Source organism: Sitodiplosis mosellana, unplaced genomic scaffold, assembly GCF_009176505.1.
Source record: "Sitodiplosis mosellana isolate CC-2019 unplaced genomic scaffold, AAFC_SMos_1.0 Smas_scaffold_3, whole genome shotgun sequence".
In the NCBI taxonomy this organism is placed as follows: Eukaryota; Metazoa; Arthropoda; class Insecta; order Diptera; family Cecidomyiidae; genus Sitodiplosis; species Sitodiplosis mosellana.
Window position 1 is genome coordinate 2,188,244 of NW_022595246.1, and position 22,837 is coordinate 2,211,080.

Below are 22,837 nucleotides of genomic sequence, written 5' to 3' on the forward strand. Positions count from 1 at the left end.
ATGCGCTCTTGTTGCTTCAATTCTTCGGAGCGTTCAATTATAGCCGGTGGCATCACACGTTCGAGCGGTATCAATTTGCTTAACATTTCTTCTTTCGACACTCCGAGGCTTTCAAGACTTTTATTCGATGAACAATCCGAAATGCCATCCTGTTGATCTTCTTCGAGTTTACACTTTTCAATGTACCACAGCGCTGGAATGGTGACTTCAGTCGGCTTTTCCGATTTAATGTCATGCTGCTCAAATTGAAGCGGATAGGTGTCGATTGGCGATAATGATGAAAATGGACACTCGTCCACCACTGGAAACAGCTCGTGAAAATCAAACGAATCTTCTGGCTCATCTTTCATCGCCAAAAATTGCTTGCGTGGCATTTTGAATTTGTACACGAAAAAAACCGTAAAATTTCTCAACTAAAACTGACTGATTCAGAAAAAAGCTTCCGGAAGAGTTCAAAAGACTTTTTTTATCACAAAATTGTTCGGAATTTTAAGCGTTAAATTTACTGTTATTTTCTCGATATGATTCTCGGATGCTGAAAATGTGTGCAGAGTGACGAGAGAAACAACTTTGTGTGAGATATCAGTAGGTCACTGCAAATAAATACCTTTTACCTATGCACCAAACTGTCAACGGACCACCTACGAAACGAAGTTGAATGCGTGGTGAATTTGATTTCGTTTCGAAATACCATGGATGATGGACAAGTGCAACATTTACGTAATTCACCAAACAATTGACAACACACAGAATTTCTTGTGTTCGTTTGATAAACATTGAGTTTTGCATAGAACGGAGCCAAAAATATGGAACATGATTAGAACAGTCATGTAATTCTATTTGAACAATATGTTTTTTCCTCGATTAAAACGGTAATATCTTGGTCGATTTAAATGGAAAAAATTTAAAATCCAAAATATGTGCCAAATTCAATAAAAATGCTTTAAATCTGTCTATTGTAGATATTTCTTGTATGCAACTATTATCATATCGTTTGTATTGATATCTATCAATGAATTTTTTATCTATTCGCTGCATCGACTAAGTTGGAGCTCAATACGATGTCGAACAGGTGAGTCAAACGTACTATTAAATCAATACGGATAATTATAGAACGCATTGCTATCTTATCTTTTAGTCAACTGCACGACGATATTATTTGTATCCGATCCGCAATTGCTTGGCGAAACGTTCGATACAAGTTTCTACAGTGGAATTGCAAACCATGATTCGGATCAATATTTACGAAAAACATATGCGCGGGCCTATGCTTATGCAAAGCCCGATGTTGTTTGTTTTCTTGGCGATTTGTTGGATGAAGGCAGCATTGCGGCCGAACCAGCGTACCAGCGTTATTTAGATCGTTTTAAAAATGTGTTCAAAACAAGTGCCAGTATTAAAAAATTTTACATTCCTGGAGATAATGACATCGGAGGCGAAGGTTCTGATTATGCAACAGCATTTAAAACGAATCGCTTTCATCGTAGCTTCAATGAGACCAGCAAGCTAGTGATCAACAATCGATTACGTTTGCTCAACATCAATTTGCTTACGCATACCTATCCAGATCTCAACGAAACATATTCAACACCAGCATCACACAAATTGCTGAATATCGTACTAACACACCTATCAGTTTTGTCATATCCGGGGCTTACAATGAAAACGGTACAAATTTCGAATTTTTCAATCGAGAACCTCTATTTAGTGGTCGAAAACTTGTCTTCGACCGATATTTTCAATTCTCTACAAATTGTTGGTCTGAATTCCTCTTCATTTTTTGCTTATTTTAATGCTCTTTTCCATTTAATGTGTTTTTTGTTCTGCATTTCCAGATAATAGATCAATTCAAGCCCAACATAATATTTTCGGGTCATTCACACTTATCTCGGGTAATCACATATCCTCCACAGAATATCGCAAATCTAGTCGATTACAGCGTAGTCAAAGTGAATTTGAACAATTTTAATGTGGCTGAACATCATCGAAACTTCACAGAAATCGCAGTGCCAGCATCAAGCTATCGAATGGGAGTGGACAATATTGGATATGGATACGCTGTAATAGGTACGAACTATTCGTAATTTGATTTAAGGTACAAATATTTTGCACCATTTCGATTCCATAAAAGTGTTTTAAGCTTATGGTGTCGAGTATTTCCGTATAATTGATTTGACCAGAGAGTGCAACAAACCCAATATCGATTTGCAAGCGGGTAATGAGTGCTTAAATGCACCTACGTTCCAAGTAATGCCGCTTAATTGATGGTTTCGTGTAATGTGTATAATGCGTTGGGCGTGCTAAAAGACACTTACCTCGGGCAATTAATTTGAAAATCACCCATAATTTGTTCAAGAATTTTAAATCAAACGCCGATTTTAATTTATCACGCATTATGAAATTATTCACGTTTTATTCATAAATCTCATAAAATATTTGTTTGTTTCAATTGGAAATATGTTTCGCTCATATATTATTTTTTTCCGTATATATATATATATAGCTGATGATTTATAGAAAGAAAATAAAAAAAAATTCCAGAAACAAAGCGGTCAAATAATCGTATCGAAAATATACATGTATGAAATGTTTTATCAAAATGAAAATCACTCAAATTTATTGGTTCCCTAGAAAATATAGTTCAATTATATTATATTGAAACGATGAATTTAACGGTAGTTAATTCACATTGGTTGGTTCGATGCTATGTGTAAGTTGTGAGTCAATCGTCATCGAAAAAGAGAATTTCTAAGATTTTCCGTTGTGCCACTTTTTTGCGGTCCTTTGGCATTTTCATGAGTTCGGATGTGACAAGTTCGCCGAGTAACTGGTCAGAGTTGCGAAATTGTCGTGCGATGGCATGTTGATAAAGTGGTTGTAAAAGATCAACGGGATTTGGAAATGTGGAAGATGTTGGATTGACATGTTCGGTAGCTGCTCTCCGTGTTCTAGTTGACTGTTGCTCGTACAATGGATATAAGAAATCAGTCGGCACATTGTTTATCGGCGATGACTCCGATGCGTCATCATCGTCGTCATCATTACTGTTACGGTCCACCTCATGGTCGGACAAATGATTGTTGAGTATTTGGTTTTGGTGTGTATCATGAGTCCGTTCTATATGGTTGAGATTGTGTGAGTTATTTCGTTCGCTAATATTCGTACTGGTGGTGCGACGTCGTTTCCGTGTGACTGATGAATCGTGTGTTGTGCTTGTGCTCATCAGAGTGGCCGGTGATGCTTGTGATGCAATTGATGACGATGATGATGGCATATTATTGTTACTTGATTGCATATCGTTCGGTTTTCGATGCAAATCAGACACTAGACTCTCTTCGCTTTTTACACGTAAATTCGCATGTGGTGGGAATTGATTCAAATAATACTGTGGAAATGTATCGTCCAAATCGTTGTTCAAATGACCGCCGACCGACAAACGCATCGAACCATTCGATTTGGACGATTCGTTGCCATCGAATCCTTGCATACCCGATGGTGACTGGAACAATTGTGACACTTGTCGATATGATTTACGTGACTGAATGAAATTGTCCAAGAATTTCATTTTCTCTAAATATGGCCGCGATAAATGCTCATAACTGGCCGGTGAACCGCCGACTTTTTTCTGCTGCACATAACGCTCTCGCAAGTATTTCCATCGCTTTTTGCATGTATCCACTGGAAAAGAAACAATTATTATCAGTTTATTTAAACATTTTTCTTTTGCTTCGTTGATTGTATGATTAATTTGTTTAATTTCAAACACATTTGCATGAGTCACTCACCGTCCGTGCTCAGGTTCCGTGCAATATCATGCCAGGCCAGCTCTTTTGTCATACATTTGTCACCGTTGAGTGTACTGCTCTTCTGTCGATTGTATATTATGGCATGTTGCTGCACTTCAGCGATTAACTTTTCGTCCATCATTTTGACGATAGTTTTTGTTGGCTTGTGGTCGTATTTCACACGGTTGTGTGAAACTCCAACTTTTTCTTAAATACTTAAATAACTTAACTGCAAAAATACTGTTTTGTTTCACGATACCGTTTCAAGCACATCACTGTTTTCTTATTCTTAACTGCATTCGAATGCGTGTTTGCTTGTGATATTCATGGCTTGTGAATGTGGGCGCACTGTTTACTGTGTAATTATTTTTATTATGGAAGATTTGCATTATTTCATATACACAAAGTTACGATTTTCTTTGCTACGTACTTCGACTTTTTTACGACTTGGAAGCCTCTTGTTTGTGCCTTATGTTTGTGTTGCGATTTCCTGCAATATGCCACTATTCACATATTTGTTTTTTTCTTTTTTTCAATTGGAAATACGTGTGTTTCCTCCTTCACTTGCCATTTCTTTCAATCATTCGAAAATACTCGATCAAAGCACTGCATCTATTTTGGAATAGAAAATGTGTGAATTTCCTTTATGTTTATAAACAGCAACCGCATTTACCTAATTACACACACAAATTGGCACTGTTCTTCGGTTGTTTTGCATACGCGATGGTTTATGTCGCGTTCTACGCCATATTTTCCTATGTGTCAAACGTCTCTGTATGCATTGACTGTGTGCGTTGAGTGTTGAATGAGCCTTACATTACGTACGTATGATATTCGCAGTCTCACTTATATGAGTTTTTGCGTTGTTCAACAAACCAGTGTTGCCAGTTTCAATACCGATGGTGTGTTGTGTGTGAAAGAACGCGCACTTTTCAGGGAATTCAAATAATCTATGTATCATTGGATTCTTGGTTGTTTTTTTTTTTAATGAATTTCTGTTTTTTTTATAATCAATAGAACTTTAATGGCTTTTACATATCAGTATTTTTAGCTCTTCTTCTTCTTTCTCCTCCTCTTCTCTTTGCTGTGTTTTCGGCTTTTTGTCGGTTTTTGAAGCATTTTTTTTCACATGTATTGGCTTTTATTCAATTTTCCCTTCATTATTTATTCTTTTATTTGCCAATGATTGACGATATTTTTATGCATTTTTCTCAGCGATATCCGACATTGTGCCATATCTTCTACATTTTCATTAAAGATTTTTAAAAACAAAAATGAATAAAAATAAAAAATTAAAAAAAAAATCATTTTTTGTCCATTTCAGATGGTGATGAATTACAGTACACTGTCCTCTGGTCACCGGATCGTTTCCAATGCTTATATGCCTATGTCATTTGGCTTGCTTTGATGTCGTTAGCGTTTTTAGTATGGATTCTTCGTAATTGTTCGCTGTGCCACCGTCGGGTGACGTATCGATTTCGATTAATGATTGCAACCGACAAATTTTAATTCATTCCCAACGATTCGGCAACTAAAATCGTATTTCAATAATCATAATTCAAAGACAACTAAATATCTCTTAACAATTTCGCTGCATGTATTTCAGAAAAAAAAAATATTTTCCGACTCAAACGCTTGTTAGAAGAATTGTACAAAAAGAAAACTTATTAACCATTTATTCCGTCTATTCGAAATACTTAAAATTGTATGCTTTTCATACCTATATATATATATAAAAAAATATATATTGAACGAATCTCCTTTTGATTATTTAATAAATAAACAAAAATAAATTAATCGATTTATTCTTTCATGTCAAATGAAATTGTTTTTGGACTTTTTTTTGGTTTTTTTTTCTCAATGTTTTTGGTTTCTTTATCAATAAAGAAATTATCAAAGTGTGCCTATTAAATGCTTACAAAAAGAAAATAATGGTAAATACTATTGTAAAAATGTTGTTTAAACAATATGTGCGTCAAATGAAATGGTTTTTAGTCTTTTACAATGATTCTATGGTATAATTGTAGATTCGGCGATCAAGATGAATATTTGGTAACTTAAGATTCTTAGATGTACTGTAAATAGGTTTAAATCACATGCACGTTCAATTCCAGTGCGCGGTTGCCATTTCTGACGCCGTACATTGGAACATATCGGAAGGGGCTATCGTTGCTGGCATCTTCGTACATTGACAAAAGTGGCTCAACGGGATTGTATGTAATGCTGGGAGTAGCTGGACACGAGATCGTGTAGTCATCGTTGGCTGCATTGAATTCGCTCAGCGTTATCCCATTGGGAATTCTCAAGCGATTGCTTGTTGTAAAACTAGTTTGTTCGTTTGGCTCATCATCTTCGTCGTTATTTGTCTTCTTGAGACCAGGTAATAACAGCAGTTGATCACTATCGGTTTCGGGAATTTGTACGGATGCCAAAGGTACATCGAGTGAAGCAGTCACTAGTTTTGGATAGCTTGTGATGAACTCGGACACTTCCATGGCAGTGGGCCGTTTTAAGTACGAGATATTCCAACAGGCTTTCATGAGCCCTTCCAACTGTGGCCGTATTCCATTCGGAATTGTCAATGTATTGCCTTCTTTCACATGATCAAGCACCTGATTGTTGGTCATACCTTGGAATGGAAACGATCCAAATGTAATTATTTCAAATAATAACACGCCAAACGACCAAATGTCCGACGCTGGCGTGAATTTGCCAAGGCTCAGAGATTCCGGTGCCATCCATCGAACTGGTAACATTCCCTTCCGGCTAAAACGATAGTAATCATTCTCCGATGTTGATCGCGCCATTCCGAAATCACCCAACTTCACCACACGCTGCGCATTCACGAGGCAATTTCTGCAGGCAACGTCCCGATGCACATATTTCATCTCGGACAAATAACTCAACGCTTTTGCCACATCCAATGCCATCATAGTCAATCGTTTCGGCGAAATGTCCGAGTCATCGGATATTTTTTCATTCACCAAATGTCGGCGAGCAAGTAAAAACGTCTTCAAATCACCGTACAGCATGAATTCCATAACGGCATAGATCGGTTCGGTTTGGAGACAAACGCCAAGCAGACTGACCACATTCGAATGCTCAAATCTTTTCATAGCCTCGGCTTCGGATAAAAAATTCAGTCGATCGTCGGTGTTGGAGCCTTTTTTCAGTGTTTTCACAGCCACAGCCGTCCAACCTTGATCACCGATTTGCGCTTCACCACCATAAACTGTACCGAACGCACCTTCTCCCAATCGACGATTGATGACAATTCGATCTTTTGAAATTTCCCATTTGTCCAGGGTATTTGAATGCACCGGCGACATTGAAAGTAAATCGATGCCGAAATTTCTCATTAACTTTGCAGACGCTTTGAGCTTCTTATCATATCGTCTCTTCCAGAATATGAACGAAGCGCCCGATACCAGTATTACCAGCAGAGAGCACAACAATGCTGTTATGAGGAGCAATGTTTGTGAACAATCGAAACCAAGCAAATTGGCGAGACCACTAACACTGCACACATTCGTGCCATCGTGTGGAATAGCACCATTTGGCGTTAACCAGGTGATATTTGATGAAATGAAATTGAACTTTCCGCCTTGAATGATTCGGGTACCATTCGATTCAGAGACTTTCGGTTCGAATGTGCCAACTATTCGATTCTCATTATTCACCCATTGCAACACATTGATATTTGAGAAACGCGATCCACCTTCACCGAACTGTATACGCCCAGATACACCACTAAAATCCGTTTCCGCAATTATCTTTATGAATCGTTCAGTTGTGGCTGGTGTGTGAAGTGTCGCTAAATTATTCGGAGACTCTTTGATCAACTTGTCTAAAGCCAATGCATATACCCATACGCCATCGTATGCATAACCACCATAATGGGAAATATTCGAATGGCCGTATGTTTCTTTCCATTCACCAACCGTGTGATTTGTTTCCATCACTGACTGTTCGGCAGCATACGATTGATGCGCTAAGGAAAAGTGACCATCCAACATCTCGTCTATTTGTTCTTTTGTGCAATTAACATTGGTCGACTCATAAATTTCTTTCGAATTTTTATCCAACCAAATCGGAAGGAACCAAACATAGCCATACTTTGCTGACATCTGCAAATTGAAATAAATTTTTTCAGTAATGCAATGAATTTAAAATGCAATATGAAGACGGTTTTAATTGAATTTTGAGGATTTTTTCGTGAAATATTTAAAAATGTAATATTACAATTTATTTCGAAATTTTTCGTACTCAAAGACGTCGTTTGTCTTGAATATCCAATTTTCAATTCGTAATTTTTTCCCCGTAAAAAGTGTTCAGCAGTTTGAAATTTCAAGAAAAGTAGAAATGAAAAAATCACGATTTTTGTTTGACAAATTAAATGTCTTTCGATGACGTGATTGACAATTTGGTTCAATTCAAACTGTATATCGCAATTTTTCATTGCTTCTTACCAAGAAGGATCTTTTGGGGAGGGTTGATAAAATAATAAGAAAATAAAATTTACCTTCAATTTGTACGCTTCACAAAGGACCACTCCGGCTTGTTCGTCGTAAATATCAGCGATAATTATATTTGAGTTTTTGTTCTTCAAGTCCAACAGCGACTGGAAATCGAAAAAAAATCCATGGAATCAGATTGATTGGGCATTAGATCGATTTTTTTTGGGTTAATTCAAGTTTACATGCTTTCATATGTTTAACCCTTTGACGACCAAGATTGAACGGATGGGAATCTTGCAATTCTGATTGCAGATTCGTGCTCAGCGACCCCAAAAACCATAATAAAAATGTTATCAAAAATTAATTTTTTTAACTAGAAATATGAAAAAAAGGTGGGACATATATGTCCCATTGGTCGGTAACGGTAACTACCTTTGTATGGAAAAAAATATGTCTCCCATAAGAACTACGTGTAAAATCTTTTCCGTTTTTAAAATATTCAGAATTGTTTTGAACCGAAAATGGTTTGAATTGTGCTTTGTTGTGCCCATTTAATCACGAATTTAATGATATTTTTGTAAATTTTTGTGTTTGAAAATTCGCGAATAATGGCCAAAATACAGGGAAATACGGGGTATTTATTTACCTTTACCGACCAATGGGACACATATGTCCCATCGCGCCAAACGCAATAGAATGTGGAGAAAACGTTTTTTCTAAATAAAGTCGATGATTTTTGGAAAGTAATGGACATTTCGCACATTATTCCAAATTTTCAGCTTTAAAAGTTCCACCGTTAAAACTATATAGCATTTGGAGAAAGTTGAAAAAAAAGTTAAGATTTTTTGACTTTAGAGTGTTCTATCCAATTGCGTTTACAATAAATATTATGGTACTTCCTGATAGCTACATTAATTCTCTTTCAAACGAAACCAATTTTACTAAAATTGGTTTAAAAGTGTAGTTATTACAGATGAAAAACAAAATGGGACACATGTGTCCCATTGGTCGTCAAAGGGTTAAACAGAAATTTTTTTTTTCAATTTAACATTTATTAAAACTCAGGCAAACATTGCAATGATTAAAAATTCATAAACAGAACCAGCGTCAAAATGAAAATTGCAATCGTTTACATAAATAACAGCTCAAGTATAGAATTGGAACAAATAAACGTGTTAATTTCGAATAAAAGAAACGAAACTTACGCTCTTCATTTTGTTTGGGCTAAAGTATTTTGAAAATTTTTTGTTGGTTAATTCGATGCCATGATCTTTCAGTTTATTCTCCAATTGTGAAATGTATTCGGTGTATTTTTGTCCGTCTTCGGTGAAAGCAACGACCCGATGCCAATTTAATTCTTTCAGTAGCTGTACATAAACATGTTCATATTGTCGATTTTCTCCGATTGTTCGAAAGAAATATGGATATTTTTCGCGGTCTTTAAAAGAAACACCTTCTGCTGAGTAAGAAATAACGGCCATGTGAATGTGCTTCGACAAACCTGTGTACGACGCAAAAAAAAAACAAAAAATGTAGAATGGAATTTAGTTTTTGTAGCAAATGATTTTTAAGTGAAAATTACGAAAACAAAATATGTTTACATTAATTCAGCACCGGAAAAATGTGAAAGGAAAACGTTTTGATTTCGGTTGTACGAAAACAAATTACAATGAGTACATTGCACCAAAATCCATACAAAATGCGACAAAAAAAGCAGAACAATACGACGAATTTTGTTATTGTCGTATTTTTTTTCTGCATGAACGAAAAAATGGTCACGAAAGCAACAGCAAGCCAAGCCATGAGTAGCAAAAAAGAAATTGAAATGTTGAAACGATTGTTTTGTGTTTTGTCATTCATTTTGTCAATCAACGTGCATACACAAAAACGGTGTGTTTGCATAAGGCCGGTGCGTTGAACGTAAATGTGCATCGCATTCGTGATGAAACGGATAAGACAACATCGCCTCGTCTGCTCAGGTGCAAGGTTCAGATTATAGAAATAATAAGCGATTGTTTCGGTTGTTTTTGTTATTTTGTTTTTTTTCGGTTGAGTATTGAATACTACGTTCTTTAGTTCGACAATTATCGGTCGAATGCAGGAGAAAAAAATCCACCAAAAATTTGGTGGTAATTGTTTACCAATTGTCGCTTGCTCATTTGTTTTGCCATTCAATCGAATATATCTGCATAAATAATAATTAATTTCATTTCATACATCGCATTCACTGCAATAGCGACGCACTTGTCTACTTAAATCTATTTTTGTAAACAAAGAGATACATTTCGACACATTCGAAATGTGTTGGCCTCGAACTTGAAATGTGATTCCAAGAGCGAATGAAAGAAACAAGAGAAAAAATAAAACAGACAAAAGCGCGCATGTATGATGTATACCCTAGACAAGGTTATGAGAGAATCTGTATAAATGAGATTCGTATGCTGGATATGGAGTGCGATGTATTTAAAAATCATAACGCGGTCATCACCCTTATCTTCTATTAATAGAATAGGCGAAATTAGCTTACTTGCGACTGGTTCAACTGTTTCAGAGCAAGGTGGTCCAAGCACGCCTAAGACACCATCCGGTCGAACGTAGTAGTTGATAAATGTCCGCATCACCGTGTCCAAATGGCAGCCATCGTTGTTGTCGATCACCACCAGGTCAATATCTGGCAAAATGGTTCCATTTTTCTTGATATCTTTTTGAGCCAGTTTGACGGCACTTTTTATGCCTAATTTATTCAAGAGATAATAACAAATTTAGACGCAAAAAAAAATATAAAATAGATATAATCTTTTGATTAAATTCTCCTTACCAAAGTGTTCATTTTCCGCTTCTTCTTGCTTTGGATAGATACCGCCGATAAAAACTTGTCGCTTCTCTCGCGTTGTTTGCCCCGGCAAATTCGCCAAATCACGGAAAATTTGCTCTTTTTCTCTGACAAATCTGCACGCAATTTCATCATACAATTTTGTTTTATCACTTGCGTTATTTAATATTTTATCGTCGACACGGTTATCATTATGGCTGTTATCAGATTTTACTTCCGATGGTGGCATTGGCTTTTGCAAATCGGTCATATTATTATACATTTGTAGTAGGTGCGTTTCATTTTTACGCTCAAAATTGATAATACTGAACACGGAATAGACGGGCGTGGATTTTTTCAACAATTTCGAACTGTACTTCAGAATCGGTGTCAATTCATATTTGCACATTGTATTTTTACTATCTTCGCTACTGAACTGTTCGCATTTTGGCATGGTTATTGTCTCATACTCGATATCCACATCAATTATCTCGGATGGTGTCCAATGCACAACAACAAATGCTTTACGGTATTGTGGCGATCGCTTATCACTGAATTGCTTGAGCAATTTTCGTGTCACGTATCGTAGATTATCACCAAACCAGATAATTTTCACATGCAATTTCAACTCATCAATGTGTTCGGTCACAAAAAACGTGTCTTCTTGATGACCCGACAATAATGTTACACATTTTTCACTTTGACATTGGTCTGGTATATACTCTGCTTCTGATTCACTGCGAAGCAACAAAAAAAAACCATCGACATAAAATTAGGATATTAGCCAATAATAAAATACTATTTCATCATTATTATGATGTTGTTAAATGTTCATGAAAAAATACGTTACAAAGGTTGAAAACATTATACGTGCAATTTAGAATAATGGGCTTGGTTTAAGTCTACAAATTGTTATTAACATTTTATGCCAAATTTTTACATATCATACGCAATTTTTTTTTCAACCAAAATCAGAACCTCACACGTTCAATCAAAAAAAAAATTGGTTGGAAAAAAGCCATAAAAAATTATCAGAAATCTTCCATGTTCGACATCAATTAATGGGTGATAAAAATCAATACAAAAAGTCCAAAAAAATATAGTAAAATAGAAAAAGTCATAAAACTGAATACAAAAATAAGAGATTAAGAAAATGTCAAAATGTCAAAATATCCGGTTGACTTACACTTGTTTCAAAATGCGTTCGTCAAAAACGAATCGATTGAATTCGGTGGCTTTGTTATTTTTGAACACTGTATACGGAATGATTGGTGATGAGCCGTCTTCTGGCAAATTACTAATGAGTTTCTTCGGTATGAACCATCCAAAGCGTCCGGTGCTAAAACGACCCACCATTTCAACACCTGTTGGCGATGATTCAAAAATAAAAATATTCAAAAAATGTCAGAAAAGACACACGAAAAATTAAAACTCTGAAAGAATTGCTCGATCGAGAGAAAAAGAAGGAAGAATTTTACCAGGTGGTGGCATATGATAGTCGGCTGGCATCCAAACACCTAAATTTAATACTGGTCGACGTGACCTGAAATAAATGAATGCAACAAAAACGTTAACAAATTCTCAAACAAATGCGAAATAGGCTAGAAATAAAACAGACCAATTCACACATACATTCTAATTTGTTCGAGTGTTTCGAAGAGTTTCTCTTTTTCATTCAATTGCATGGAATCTTGTGAGAATTGAATGTCCTCATAGACGACATTGTAGTTTAGAATTTCTCGAGCGAGTATACCAAATACACGCGAGCTAATTTGATGCAGCACGTTATTGGATACTTGAATGACAATTTCGTCACCGTATGCCGACGCCAATTTGGCTCGAGTGTCTCCTGTGTGAACGAAATGCAAAAAAAAAAAATGTCTCAGAAAAAATATGATTTATGGTTCATCATTTAGCACATAATCTGTCTGCATATTTGCAATAGGACACTTGTATGTGCTTGTGCCAATGTCGATGGGTGTGACATATATGTGGTAGCGGTCAAGCCACACCACAGACCAGCGCAGTGTTTTGTTTCATGTTATTGCAATTGAATTGAGTGTTGACACAAAATATATAGCAGACCCGTTAATCTTTTTTTCTTCTGTGTTTTTTCATCTAGATGCAAATTGGTACGGAGAAAAACGATTTATATTTGATAAAATACATACGTCGGTCGTTCGATGTCAAACAGCGTTCGGCCCGTAATACTGTAGCACCAGCGAGAAGAAAAACAATCATTACTCTTATCCATATCCAGCACATTTCCATTAGTTTCGGTAAATTAGCTACTGTAAATGAAGAGAGAAAAATAATAAAATATCGAGATTGGCGTTTAATGTTGTTTGTTTGGAAATGAATTTGTCAGCACATAAACTCTTCCGGGCTGAATGAAAATAAATCGTAAAAACTGATGCGTAATAAATAGACCAATTGGTTCAAAACATTATTTACATATGGCAATGTGGATTTATAGCATTCCTTAGATAAAGATCCGAAAGTTTTAATTATTTAAAAAATACACCAGATATAAATCAGGCATCAAATAGATTTTTTGGCAATAAATCTGTGAAAAGAATAATAGGCAAGTAAATAAGTGATGAGACACCGATCAGATACATATTTTCGCAACAGGTTTTTTTTTGGTATTTTGAATATGGATTTCGATGAACGGCAACTTCAAATACTATCCAAAAACGGCTACGGTGGGAACGACAAGACAGAAAAAAGTGAATCAAGACGGATTTGTTTTTATCATTGGAAGCGTATGTAACAGAAGCTTCGAAATCTGCCTTTTTTGTACTGACTTCAGTGGCATAAAGTCTCAAAATATCAATGCCTTAATTTTGACGGATCTCTAGCATATGCAAATCCTGCACACTTCAAACTTGACTTTTACCATCGAAAGGTTATCATACAAAATGTGTGTGCAATTTATTCTCAGAATTCAATCAGTATTAGCAAATTAGCATATTATGTGAGTCAGCATATAGACGGTCAATACGTGCCGATACGACAAAAAATCTCATATATTGCTCACTTCCTTCGAAATTCTCAGCCCCTCTCGCTTTCTATCACCAACTCGCAATTCCAAAAATACACGCCGTCGCCACACAGCATCCGCATATGAAACGCATTTTGGTTCGTGCTCATTTTTCTATATATCAAAACAACATTTTATTGAGTATCGACAAATGAGTATCGTAAAAACTAATGCCAATCGTTATGTTGATTGTTATTTAACGACTCATTGTGAGTCGCGGGGGTTTCTATTTTGAATCTAACATTTTGTGTTTTTTTTTAATTATGGAAACTCCAATATATCATATAAAACCGTAATTTTCTCTCATACAACTCAATTGAAAATGGAAGAAAAACATTTTTTTTTTAAATACGGGTTTAATCTACCGAAAGAAAGCAATTTTTTGTCTTGTGTGCCAGCGGAATATTTGCACAATTTCATTTGGCAGAATCGAAACAATTTTATTTATTTAAAATTCAAATAATAATTATTATTTCACCACACAACACAATGACGACTATGTTTGATGCTGCATTGAATACACTCATCAATGTAGTTCCCGTCAAAATGTGTGGCGTTGTTGGTTTGACGTTAAATTATCGAGACTATCGCGGTGTTGTGAGTGTATTCGATAGTGCATTGAAAATATTGAAACACTTTGCGCCAACGGACTTGCCAAAGTGAGCAAGAGACAAAGAACAAATCATAAATTTACAGTCGGTCGCGATGGGCTACTCTATATATTCGCACAATATGATTGCTAAATGATTACTTGCAATTTGAAGCGCAGCTCGATTCTGCTTTACTAGAATTCACACTTAGTGGCTTTTTTTATGACGGCAATTAGGCTAATATTATCATCAGTGTGGCTTTGCGTGCGCACACACATGGGATTGCTTCCATGTGGCTATGCTTTGGGAATTGCGATAGAATGAAATAGAAGCCCAAATATATCAACTTAGAATTTACGTACTTTGGCATGAACTTGATTCATTTGCGTGTCAGCAATAAAAACAACGATGCTGACACAACAATTTATTCGATTCCAGTGCAACAACAATTCAAAGGTTTTCCCTTAAAACATTGCCGTTGTTCTTCGTTGCTTTGTTTTAATTGTGTCGCTATAAATTTTTGTCTTGAGTAATCCACGAATAAAATAAATGTTTGTAAACATCTGACGAACGCTGATGACTTGCTATATAATACCAAAATCTGAGCATCTATCTTCTGCATACATGCAAATGAGATATTTTAGCATAAGGAACTTGGATAGACATGCATAGAAGAAACTACTATAAAATACCACAGGAAAGCGAGAAAAAAATGCTCACAAGCGAGCAGAAAAACAAACGAAAAATGAGAAAGACACACAAAAAATGCGACCAGTTTGGCTTAATTGGTAAGCACGACAACGGAAAATGAATATGTATCTATGATGTTTATCTATGAATAAATCGGTAATTTAATTAAAACGAAACTGATATCAATTCTATTACGGCCTTCTTTGAAATCGCCAGAAAAATCTCTCTTTTTGCGGTTGAAGTCGAAGCTCATCAGTCTCGAAGACCAGCCTATTTTTGTATTCATGATAAAATTCCGTTTCACAAATTGGCCCGAGTTTTAATTTAAACAATATCATAAATTAATTGAAAGGAAATCACACGCGTGTGTTACTTTTTAGACGTTTGGTGCCTTATTATATATGTACGTCAAACGAGATTAGATGCTGCTTTTTGCTGAAGCGTAAAACGAATCGAAGAGCAACAAAAACTGAATCGACACGGAGATCAAATTATTTGTCTTCAAAATGCCTGAACTGTGTGCTGACCACAATTTATGAGCCCCATTCAAAAGGCAAAGAAGAAAAAAAAGAATCGAAGGCAAAAAATGTCGATTCAAAAATTAGAAAAGACAAACGGAAAATTACAATTTCGAAAAGAAAAAAAAAATTCTCGATCGTGAAAGAGAAAAAAAGCATTTTATTTTTGGCTCATTGTGTTTGCTGTGTCGCTTTTCCTGATATGATCTTATATCTTGTGATTGCCACAAATTAAGCGGTGTGTAATCACCTCCCACTTAATAGCCCATAATCCCCCAGCTATCGAAAGACAGCGTTTTGTTGTTGCCTTTTCGTCAAATGTTGTGTGATTTTTGTTGTTTAACGCACTTTTTTCTATTCTAAAATATGTTTTGGCTGTGGCGCTTGATGAAAACAAACATCATGTTCTATTATTGTTGATTGTTTGTACAAAACTAAACCATTTAAATCCATCTAAAACAGATAATAACTAATTAAATAAATAGAAAAAAGTTTTTTGACCTTTTTTTCATCTTTAGTGATTACGAAACGTTCCTTTCACTGAACAAATCTTTCTTTCTTTTTGCCTTCGCCGCACATTTATTCCGACGTGAAACGTTGATCGCGAGCACCTTATGTCTTATTTTTCTTACGTGTACGTGTTTAGTTTCGAATAAAATTTGAACGAGTTTACCGTACCCGTAGTGAATAAGGAACAGCAACAATAAAACGTGACCCGTTGTGATGGAATTCGTCCAAATCAGCGAGTGCGCACGCTGTCACAATATTTGCCAATTATGCACACTCAAATATAACTGAATGATTATTGTCAATCAACGGAACAACAACCGCAGAAGCAACGGAAAAAACAATGAGCAAAAAATTAATATGACGAGACTTTTTTTAATGGAATTTCATTTTTCACTCAACGTTGAACCATTTGTGCACCGACAACGTTTTGTGTACGATTAAAAAGTTTAATGAAACTGGTAATTTGAGGCCGATTTCATTCAATTCCCATGTACAAACACGTGAATGCGTAATTCAATCTCATTGATATCAGTTCCAATCGCTAATTTATTATCCGTATTTGATTCCAGGACACACACGAAAAAATGTTTTTCATTGAATAAAATTCTCTTTAAAAAAAATTTTTTCGCTTTGCTGCGAGTAAGCTACTTTTTTCTATTGATTTTTTTTCTCTTTTTTTCGTTTTTGTTCCTTTCTTTCTTCCTGTCTATTTTGGTTCACTGTAGTTTAAAATGTCATTTGAATGATAATGCGTTGACATTCAACCTTTGCAATTACGAACGGTAAACATTGGCGTCTTGATTGTTGTACGATTATCGTCGTGCTCATCGTCGCACATGTAAAACATTTGTAAATTTGCCCATTCCTCAGTTGTATCTTCGTTTTTTTTTATTAATAAGTCATATCGTTGAATAGATTATCATAATTCGACGCCCGTTAGCCATAAAATCGATTGATGAATTTACCAATTCACATACTTACGTGAGTTATTTGCAATTAAAAAAGATTTGGTGGCTCTTGTTGTTATTGATCCATTAACACGCAAAACGTCACATGAATATCGTTTGCTGTTGCTGTCAGAGTTTGGTTTAGCTGCTATTTTACAATTTGGAAATATCGTAACTCGTTGATATTTATTTATACACTTTATTCGAAGTTCAATTAGCAGATTGGTTTTTTCTCTCAGTCGATAAGCCTACTATGCATATAACACTTGCTTTCACTGGCTACGTAAACTGGAAAACGTTTTGATAGCAACATCACGGTTATGGCATCGATAACACGAATCAACAAATGATGCGATCAACCAAATGGATATTATCAAGAGTATAGAACGTGTCTCTAAATCCACTGTGTTGTTAGTTTCATCCGAACAAAAAAGACTGAATGTGTGAATTGCAAATTAGAATCCCAAAGTTATCTCTTTAACCTTTAAATCAAACGCATTTAGATATTCTAATACGCCCGCACCAAATATGCAACTTTATTTATTGGCCGATCACACACTTTTCTAGCTAATAACGTACAGTGAATATTTTAAAACATAGTCAATGGTTCACAGACCCAAGCGACGCGGTCGAACGCTTTGAATAGACTAAATCGTTCGGTCGCACACGTTCAGTTCGATTTGGACGATAACAATAACGACAACGTTGATGACGACAACGACAACGCCGCGTATTGCTACTTGTTTATACCATACGAAACCTTCTTTCTATATGTGCTGACTCGTATTGAACGAACCAAGTCAAGTGTGTTCGGACACGAGAATTGCGGCGCGAGTGGTGTCTTAAAACGCTTTCGCCTGTGTAAAATGACATGGGAACAGGTAGAGAAAGAGAGAATGCGCGCGCCGAATGCGCGTTCCACGATATACAGAAATCGAAGCGTGTCAAGAAAAAAAAACGACGAAAACAATTCCAAAAAATATATCAGCTGAAATGCCGTTTTGTAGTAAATAAAATGATTTTGAAGTTGTTTTTGTTGTGGTTGTTATTGCGGGGCGTAAAATCTATTCGCGCTGTGGTCAACACAAAAACGCGCATCAAAAACTAAAATATTCGCACGTCCAGCTATTTTTGAACGCGATGCAATTCAATCGCACCGAAAAAGAGAAATAATAATACTCACCATGCGATTTAACATCACAATTTATTATCACCGTATAGTTCATTACCTTTCGTATGAAATTATCGCAAGCGTAAACGTGCATTCAACAGTTTTTCTATTTATTGCCTACAAAATGCATACACAGCACGACACAGAATTTAGCGCGAATTTTTCGTTGTAATAAAGAAATTTAATAGGTTCATTTTTGTTGTTGTTGTTGCTGTTTCTCTTCGTAGCTGTAAATTACAATTTCATTCCATTTTTCTTGATTCTCTCTGTCTCCCAGTTTGCTTGTCTTTTATTCGTTTGCTTGAACGTTTTATTTCAAAAATGAATGCAACGAATTCTTTTATTGTGATAAGAATAGAAAATTGTTTGGTTGTATTTGTTTGTTTTAGTTGGGATAAAGGATATCGTAGTGTCCTGGCCGGTATAGAAGATACACTTTTGGTTTGAGACCATCGGGAAACTCGTGAGAGGTCACCTGGCCACCTTCGGCCTCACCGCGATCCATGTACTCCACACGTACGCCCACATTCAGTGCGGTGCACAGAGCTGCAACGAAAAGAGATGTACGAATCATTTTATTTATCCATTTAAAAAGTATCTTCAAGACTTTTTTTTAAAAATATATATTCGAGAAAAAGCATTTCAGACGAGTCTTTTATTTTTCAAGTAAATAAAGTGTGTTCAAGTTGAAAAACAAAATCTTGTCAAGTCTTTTTTTTATGAAATAATTGCAATTTCACGATACACCTATGCAAACATTTAGGCAAGAACTCAGTGTGTGACATGCACACAAATATACTCACCGATAATGTGGATGTGATCACTTTCTTTGTACATCGGTTCGACTTCTTGGTGCCGGAACTCTTCCATTGTGCAATTGCCATCGATGAAATTTTGATAGAAATCGGCTCCCTCTTGCAACTGGCCCGATGTTATTAGGCGCAAATAAACGACCACATAGTCAGAATGGCCTTGATCATTAAACAGTCGATGCAACTCTTTGAGCGTTTCTTCTTCATTGTCATTCGGCGCAACTTGCTGAATTACGGTCATAAACTAAACGAGAATTGAATGGCAATTAATATTGAGTGTCATACAAAGAACGCAATTTGGATTCTTAAGAATATAGGTTAACAGTTGACTTAACATGAAAATAGGCTTAACATATAAAAATAACATTCATGTCTTTTATGTCTATAGACATATTTTTATCACCTTGACATCGTTAACGAAATAAAAAAAAATCATAACTTCGCTAAAGGTCAAAATGCGTGTAGTCAATAAAATTAGCAATAACTCCTTGCCAATAGCAATGGCTACGAGAAACGCACATAAAAATCCACTTACAGTGTCATGAAAGTCTTCGAGTGTGAATTGCGGAAAGCCCAATTTGATAAGTCGATCCTTTGATTCTTCGGACAGTTGGCGAAACGGTTCATAATCGTCTTTATTCTTAACCAAATACTCTAGATAGGCATAGGCAAATGCACGGAAAAAGCAATTGCCATCTGGTCGGGTCTTTTTAATCGACTTGTACTTCGATTTCAAATATTTTAGCTTTGAACTATAGATGGGGTCGTCTGAGTATTCATTATCCAACACGGACAAATCTTGTAGCTCGCTCACGAACGGGGTTGTATCACAAATCTACAAAGAAAATAAACGTTTCATTGTAATTATTTCCTGTTGCGAGTCATTTTGTGATGTCCGAAGTTATTGACATTCTGCATAATTGGCTGTGGTTCTGTGTTATTTGCGTATGTTTGGTCTGTTTTGGTTGAATTTTTTTTCACGAGAACCGTCATTGAATCGAATACGGATAAACAACGAGCACAAAAAGCGAAAAATGTCCCTTAAAACACAGCAAACTCGATAAATTGTGTAAGAACCATTGTGTGCTGTTTATGGACTAGGCAAAATGAAACGGTGATACGATGCGTATTTTTTGTGCAATCGCGGGTAATCATGACTGTTTGCTTACTTCTTTTTCGATTTGGCGTTGTTGCTGTATAATTAGCTCATCTTGATTCAACTCCAAATTTTCAGTGTTTGTTTCCATTTTTCCCCCGATGTTTTGTTCTAATGCAAACTAATATAAAATTGATGCGCTCAGCACTGGTTATTTGATTAATTGGATTTTGTTATTTTCAATTTCCGAACCGAATGCCCGTGCATAAAACCAGAATATCACTTTTATGAATTAAATTCAGATCAAGACCTTAACACAATTCGATAACTTTGTTTGACATTTTTGAGCATTTCGATGCGGTGTTCGTACAAAACGTCAAAGTAACCAACAAAACCGGTGATTCTTTTTCGAAACTACGCATTTGCACAATGCGAACAAAAGGAAAACGTAATCGAAATCCGAAAACCGCTTAGGTTTTGGAGAGGATTGTTTTTCAAATATTTCTTATTGAGAATTTTTTTCCGAGGATAAACGAAGAAACTAGCACCATTTTGGGATTAAAATCTTAAATAACTACAAAAATGTAATAAATCAATTGAATTTTTACTAATAATTTCGAAAATACATTGTATTTGCTTTCAATTTTCACATCAAGGTGTCGCTGTCAGCAAGTTCACTTCGACATCATTTATGACCATATAAACTGGATCATTTTCATTTTTAAAACATTTGGAAAACGAAAAGAAAATGTTGAAATGTTCAAAAATCAAGAAAAAAAAATTCAATCAATTTTCTAAATAGCTTTGCTGATAAAATGTTGCTTAAATAAAACGACAATTGCGGTGAATCGCGAGCGGTTTAAGTAACAGCCCAACAACATGAATCGCATACGAAATTACGTATGACCACGATGACAGATACGAAAGCGAGCGAAACGGTTGAATGGAGTGTGTGACATAGGAGACATAAACGTCAAACGTTCCTTTTCTTTCTCTTTCCGGTATAGGTGCCGAATAACGTGTAAGTGCTCCGAAAATCGTTGAGATTTTATTGAAAATCATCGATAGAAAAATTACACAATTTATATCGAAATCATGTAAAAATGTGAAGAGGAATCTTTCAGCAATGTGTTGATATAATTATATTTGGGTGTTTTTGGAAATTTTCGTGAAAAATAATCGTTTTTTCGTCATGATTATAGTTTGACAGCTATCATATACACAAAACATAAGCACTGCACAGCAAAAAATTACAGCGAAGAGTTAACCTGAAATTGTTGCAAGATTCACTCACATTTAAACTAAATCAACATTTTTACCATTTATTCCGTGTGCAAAATAATTAATTCGATTTCGTTTTGACATTTTTTTAGAGCAAGATGAGAACCATCAACTCAAATCAATGTGTGAAAATCCCACGGGGTATTGAAGCCTCCGTCAAGTCACGTATTGTGACAATCAAAGGTCCGCGTGGTGTTTTGAAGCGCAACTTCAAGCACTTGGCTTTGGATATCCATATGTCATCACCACGTACATTGAAGGTCGAGAAATGGTTTGGAACCAAAAAGGAATTGGCTGCCGTTCGTACCGTGTGCTCGCACATCCTTAACATGATCAAAGGTGAGTGTGTGTAACTTGAATGAGAAATGGGAAAAAAAATGGGTTGGTTAGTGAAATGTGTTTGGCATAATGCTTTGGCAGCATTTTTTCAGAGCATGTTAACAAATTATCGAGTGAAACCATTTTTTTTTCTCTTAACATTGAACCACACCATCGAATTTTTTTGTCCCAAATTTTATTATTTTGTGCAGTGCATAACCTCTTCGTTTTTTTTCTCTCGTTTGTTTATTTTGTAGGTGTAACCAAAGGATTCCAATACAAAATGCGTGCTGTATATGCGCATTTCCCCATCAACTGCGTTACATCTCAAAACAATACGGTCATTGAAATCCGTAACTTTTTGGGCGAAAAATACATTCGTCGCGTTGAAATGGCACCAGGTGTGACAGTTGTCAACTCAACAAAACAAAAGGATGAATTGATCCTCGAAGGCAACGACATCGAAGCCGTATCTGGTTCAGCTGCTCTCATCCAACAATCGACAACCGTCAAAAACAAGGATATCCGTAAATTCTTGGACGGTTTGTACGTTTCCGAAAAAACTACCGTTGTTCAAAGCGAATAAACTAAAGTTATACCAATAAACTTAAAAGCTACATTGGATTTCAACAACTGAAAAAAATATATGAACGCAATGTGCTTGTTTTGCTAAAAAAAAATTCCATTTGAATCGTTTCACATCATTTGAGATTATTTTTACATTTAATCGCTTTAACTAAACGTGAACCAAAAATTAGCCAGCTTTATAGCCGAGGACGCCAGTCTGAGATGTGACTCCGTGTGAAA

The 22,837-nt window shown here is 35.8% G+C and overlaps 5 protein-coding genes across 11 annotated transcripts; 2 read left to right on the forward strand and 3 right to left on the reverse strand.

Moving 5' to 3' along the window:
- The first annotated feature begins 732 nt into the window (after positions 1–732).
- Positions 733–5,578, forward strand: LOC129566181 (metallophosphoesterase 1 homolog). Its single transcript, XM_055441889.1, has 5 exons — positions 733–872; positions 963–1,072; positions 1,139–1,668; positions 1,836–2,067; positions 5,110–5,578. The coding sequence occupies exons 1-5, from the start codon at positions 850–852 to the stop codon at positions 5,292–5,294; spliced, it is 1,080 nt and encodes a 359-aa protein (XP_055297864.1). The 5' UTR covers positions 733–849; the 3' UTR covers positions 5,295–5,578.
- On the reverse strand, positions 2,377–4,725 carry LOC129566178 (uncharacterized). 2 transcript variants are annotated; one of them, XM_055441888.1, is made up of 3 exons: positions 4,459–4,725; positions 3,786–4,397; positions 2,377–3,678 (listed from the first exon to the last, which is right to left on the reverse strand). In XM_055441888.1, exons 2-3 carry the CDS (start codon positions 3,925–3,927, stop codon positions 2,723–2,725), a joined length of 1,098 nt encoding a protein of 365 aa, XP_055297863.1. In that variant the 5' UTR covers positions 3,928–4,397; positions 4,459–4,725; the 3' UTR covers positions 2,377–2,722. The 2 variants fall into 2 exon arrangements, with proteins under 2 accessions (XP_055297863.1, XP_055297862.1); XM_055441887.1 differs by having other exon boundaries at positions 3,786–4,725.
- LOC129566173 (atrial natriuretic peptide receptor 2-like) lies at positions 5,359–18,486 on the reverse strand. 6 transcript variants are annotated; one of them, XM_055441876.1, is made up of 10 exons: positions 17,387–18,486; positions 13,226–13,342; positions 12,687–12,903; positions 12,533–12,597; positions 12,241–12,418; positions 11,061–11,791; positions 10,770–10,976; positions 9,448–9,743; positions 8,308–8,406; positions 5,359–7,912 (listed from the first exon to the last, which is right to left on the reverse strand). In XM_055441876.1, exons 2-10 carry the CDS (start codon positions 13,323–13,325, stop codon positions 5,873–5,875), a joined length of 3,933 nt encoding a protein of 1,310 aa, XP_055297851.1. In that variant the 5' UTR covers positions 13,326–13,342; positions 17,387–18,486; the 3' UTR covers positions 5,359–5,872. The 6 variants fall into 6 exon arrangements, with proteins under 6 accessions (XP_055297851.1, XP_055297850.1, XP_055297854.1 ...); XM_055441875.1 differs by having other exon boundaries at positions 13,226–13,345; XM_055441879.1 differs by having other exon boundaries at positions 16,574–18,486.
- Positions 18,487–18,612: 126 nt separating this feature from the next.
- Positions 18,613–20,809, reverse strand: LOC129566182 (ubiquitin thioesterase otubain-like). The gene is made up of 4 exons (XM_055441890.1): positions 20,505–20,809; positions 19,871–20,170; positions 19,327–19,579; positions 18,613–19,069 (listed from the first exon to the last, which is right to left on the reverse strand). Exons 1-4 carry the CDS (start codon positions 20,580–20,582, stop codon positions 18,909–18,911), a joined length of 792 nt encoding a protein of 263 aa, XP_055297865.1. The 5' UTR covers positions 20,583–20,809; the 3' UTR covers positions 18,613–18,908.
- Positions 20,810–21,358: 549 nt separating this feature from the next.
- On the forward strand, positions 21,359–22,643 carry LOC129565573 (60S ribosomal protein L9). The gene is made up of 3 exons (XM_055440588.1): positions 21,359–21,452; positions 21,805–22,051; positions 22,288–22,643. Exons 2-3 carry the CDS (start codon positions 21,811–21,813, stop codon positions 22,614–22,616), a joined length of 570 nt encoding a protein of 189 aa, XP_055296563.1. The 5' UTR covers positions 21,359–21,452; positions 21,805–21,810; the 3' UTR covers positions 22,617–22,643.
- The last annotated feature ends 194 nt before the right edge of the window (positions 22,644–22,837 follow it).

Bases quoted from the DNA above. Each gene is read 5' to 3' on its own strand.
- LOC129566181 (XM_055441889.1), top strand. From the start codon at position 850: ATGTTTTTTCCTCGATTAAAACG. The intron at 1,073-1,138 runs GTGAGTCAAACG...CTTATCTTTTAG, and splicing joins CTCAATACGATGTCGAACAG to TCAACTGCACGACGATATTA. The intron at 2,068-5,109 runs GTACGAACTATT...TGTCCATTTCAG, and splicing joins ATATGGATACGCTGTAATAG to ATGGTGATGAATTACAGTAC.
- LOC129566178 (XM_055441888.1), bottom strand. From the start codon at position 3,927: ATGATGGACGAAAAGTTAATCGCTGAAGTGCAGCAACATGCCATAATA. The intron at 3,679-3,785 runs GTGAGTGACTCA...TTTCTTTTCCAG, and splicing joins ACGGAACCTGAGCACGGACG to TGGATACATGCAAAAAGCGA.
- LOC129566173 (XM_055441876.1), bottom strand. From the start codon at position 13,325: ATGGAAATGTGCTGGATATGGATAAGAGTAATGATTGTTTTTCTTCTC. The intron at 12,598-12,686 runs GTATGTGTGAAT...CATTTATTTCAG, and splicing joins ACACTCGAACAAATTAGAAT to GTCACGTCGACCAGTATTAA. The intron at 10,977-11,060 runs GTAAGGAGAATT...TGAATAAATTAG, and splicing joins AGCGGAAAATGAACACTTTG to GCATAAAAAGTGCCGTCAAA.
- LOC129566182 (XM_055441890.1), bottom strand. From the start codon at position 20,582: ATGGAAACAAACACTGAAAATTTGGAGTTGAATCAAGATGAGCTAATT. The intron at 20,171-20,504 runs GTAAGCAAACAG...TTTTCTTTGTAG, and splicing joins AACGCCAAATCGAAAAAGAA to ATTTGTGATACAACCCCGTT. The intron at 19,580-19,870 runs GTAAGTGGATTT...ATTCTCGTTTAG, and splicing joins TCGAAGACTTTCATGACACT to TTTATGACCGTAATTCAGCA.
- LOC129565573 (XM_055440588.1), top strand. From the start codon at position 21,811: ATGAGAACCATCAACTCAAATCAATGTGTGAAAATCCCACGGGGTATT. The intron at 22,052-22,287 runs GTGAGTGTGTGT...TTTATTTTGTAG, and splicing joins CATCCTTAACATGATCAAAG to GTGTAACCAAAGGATTCCAA.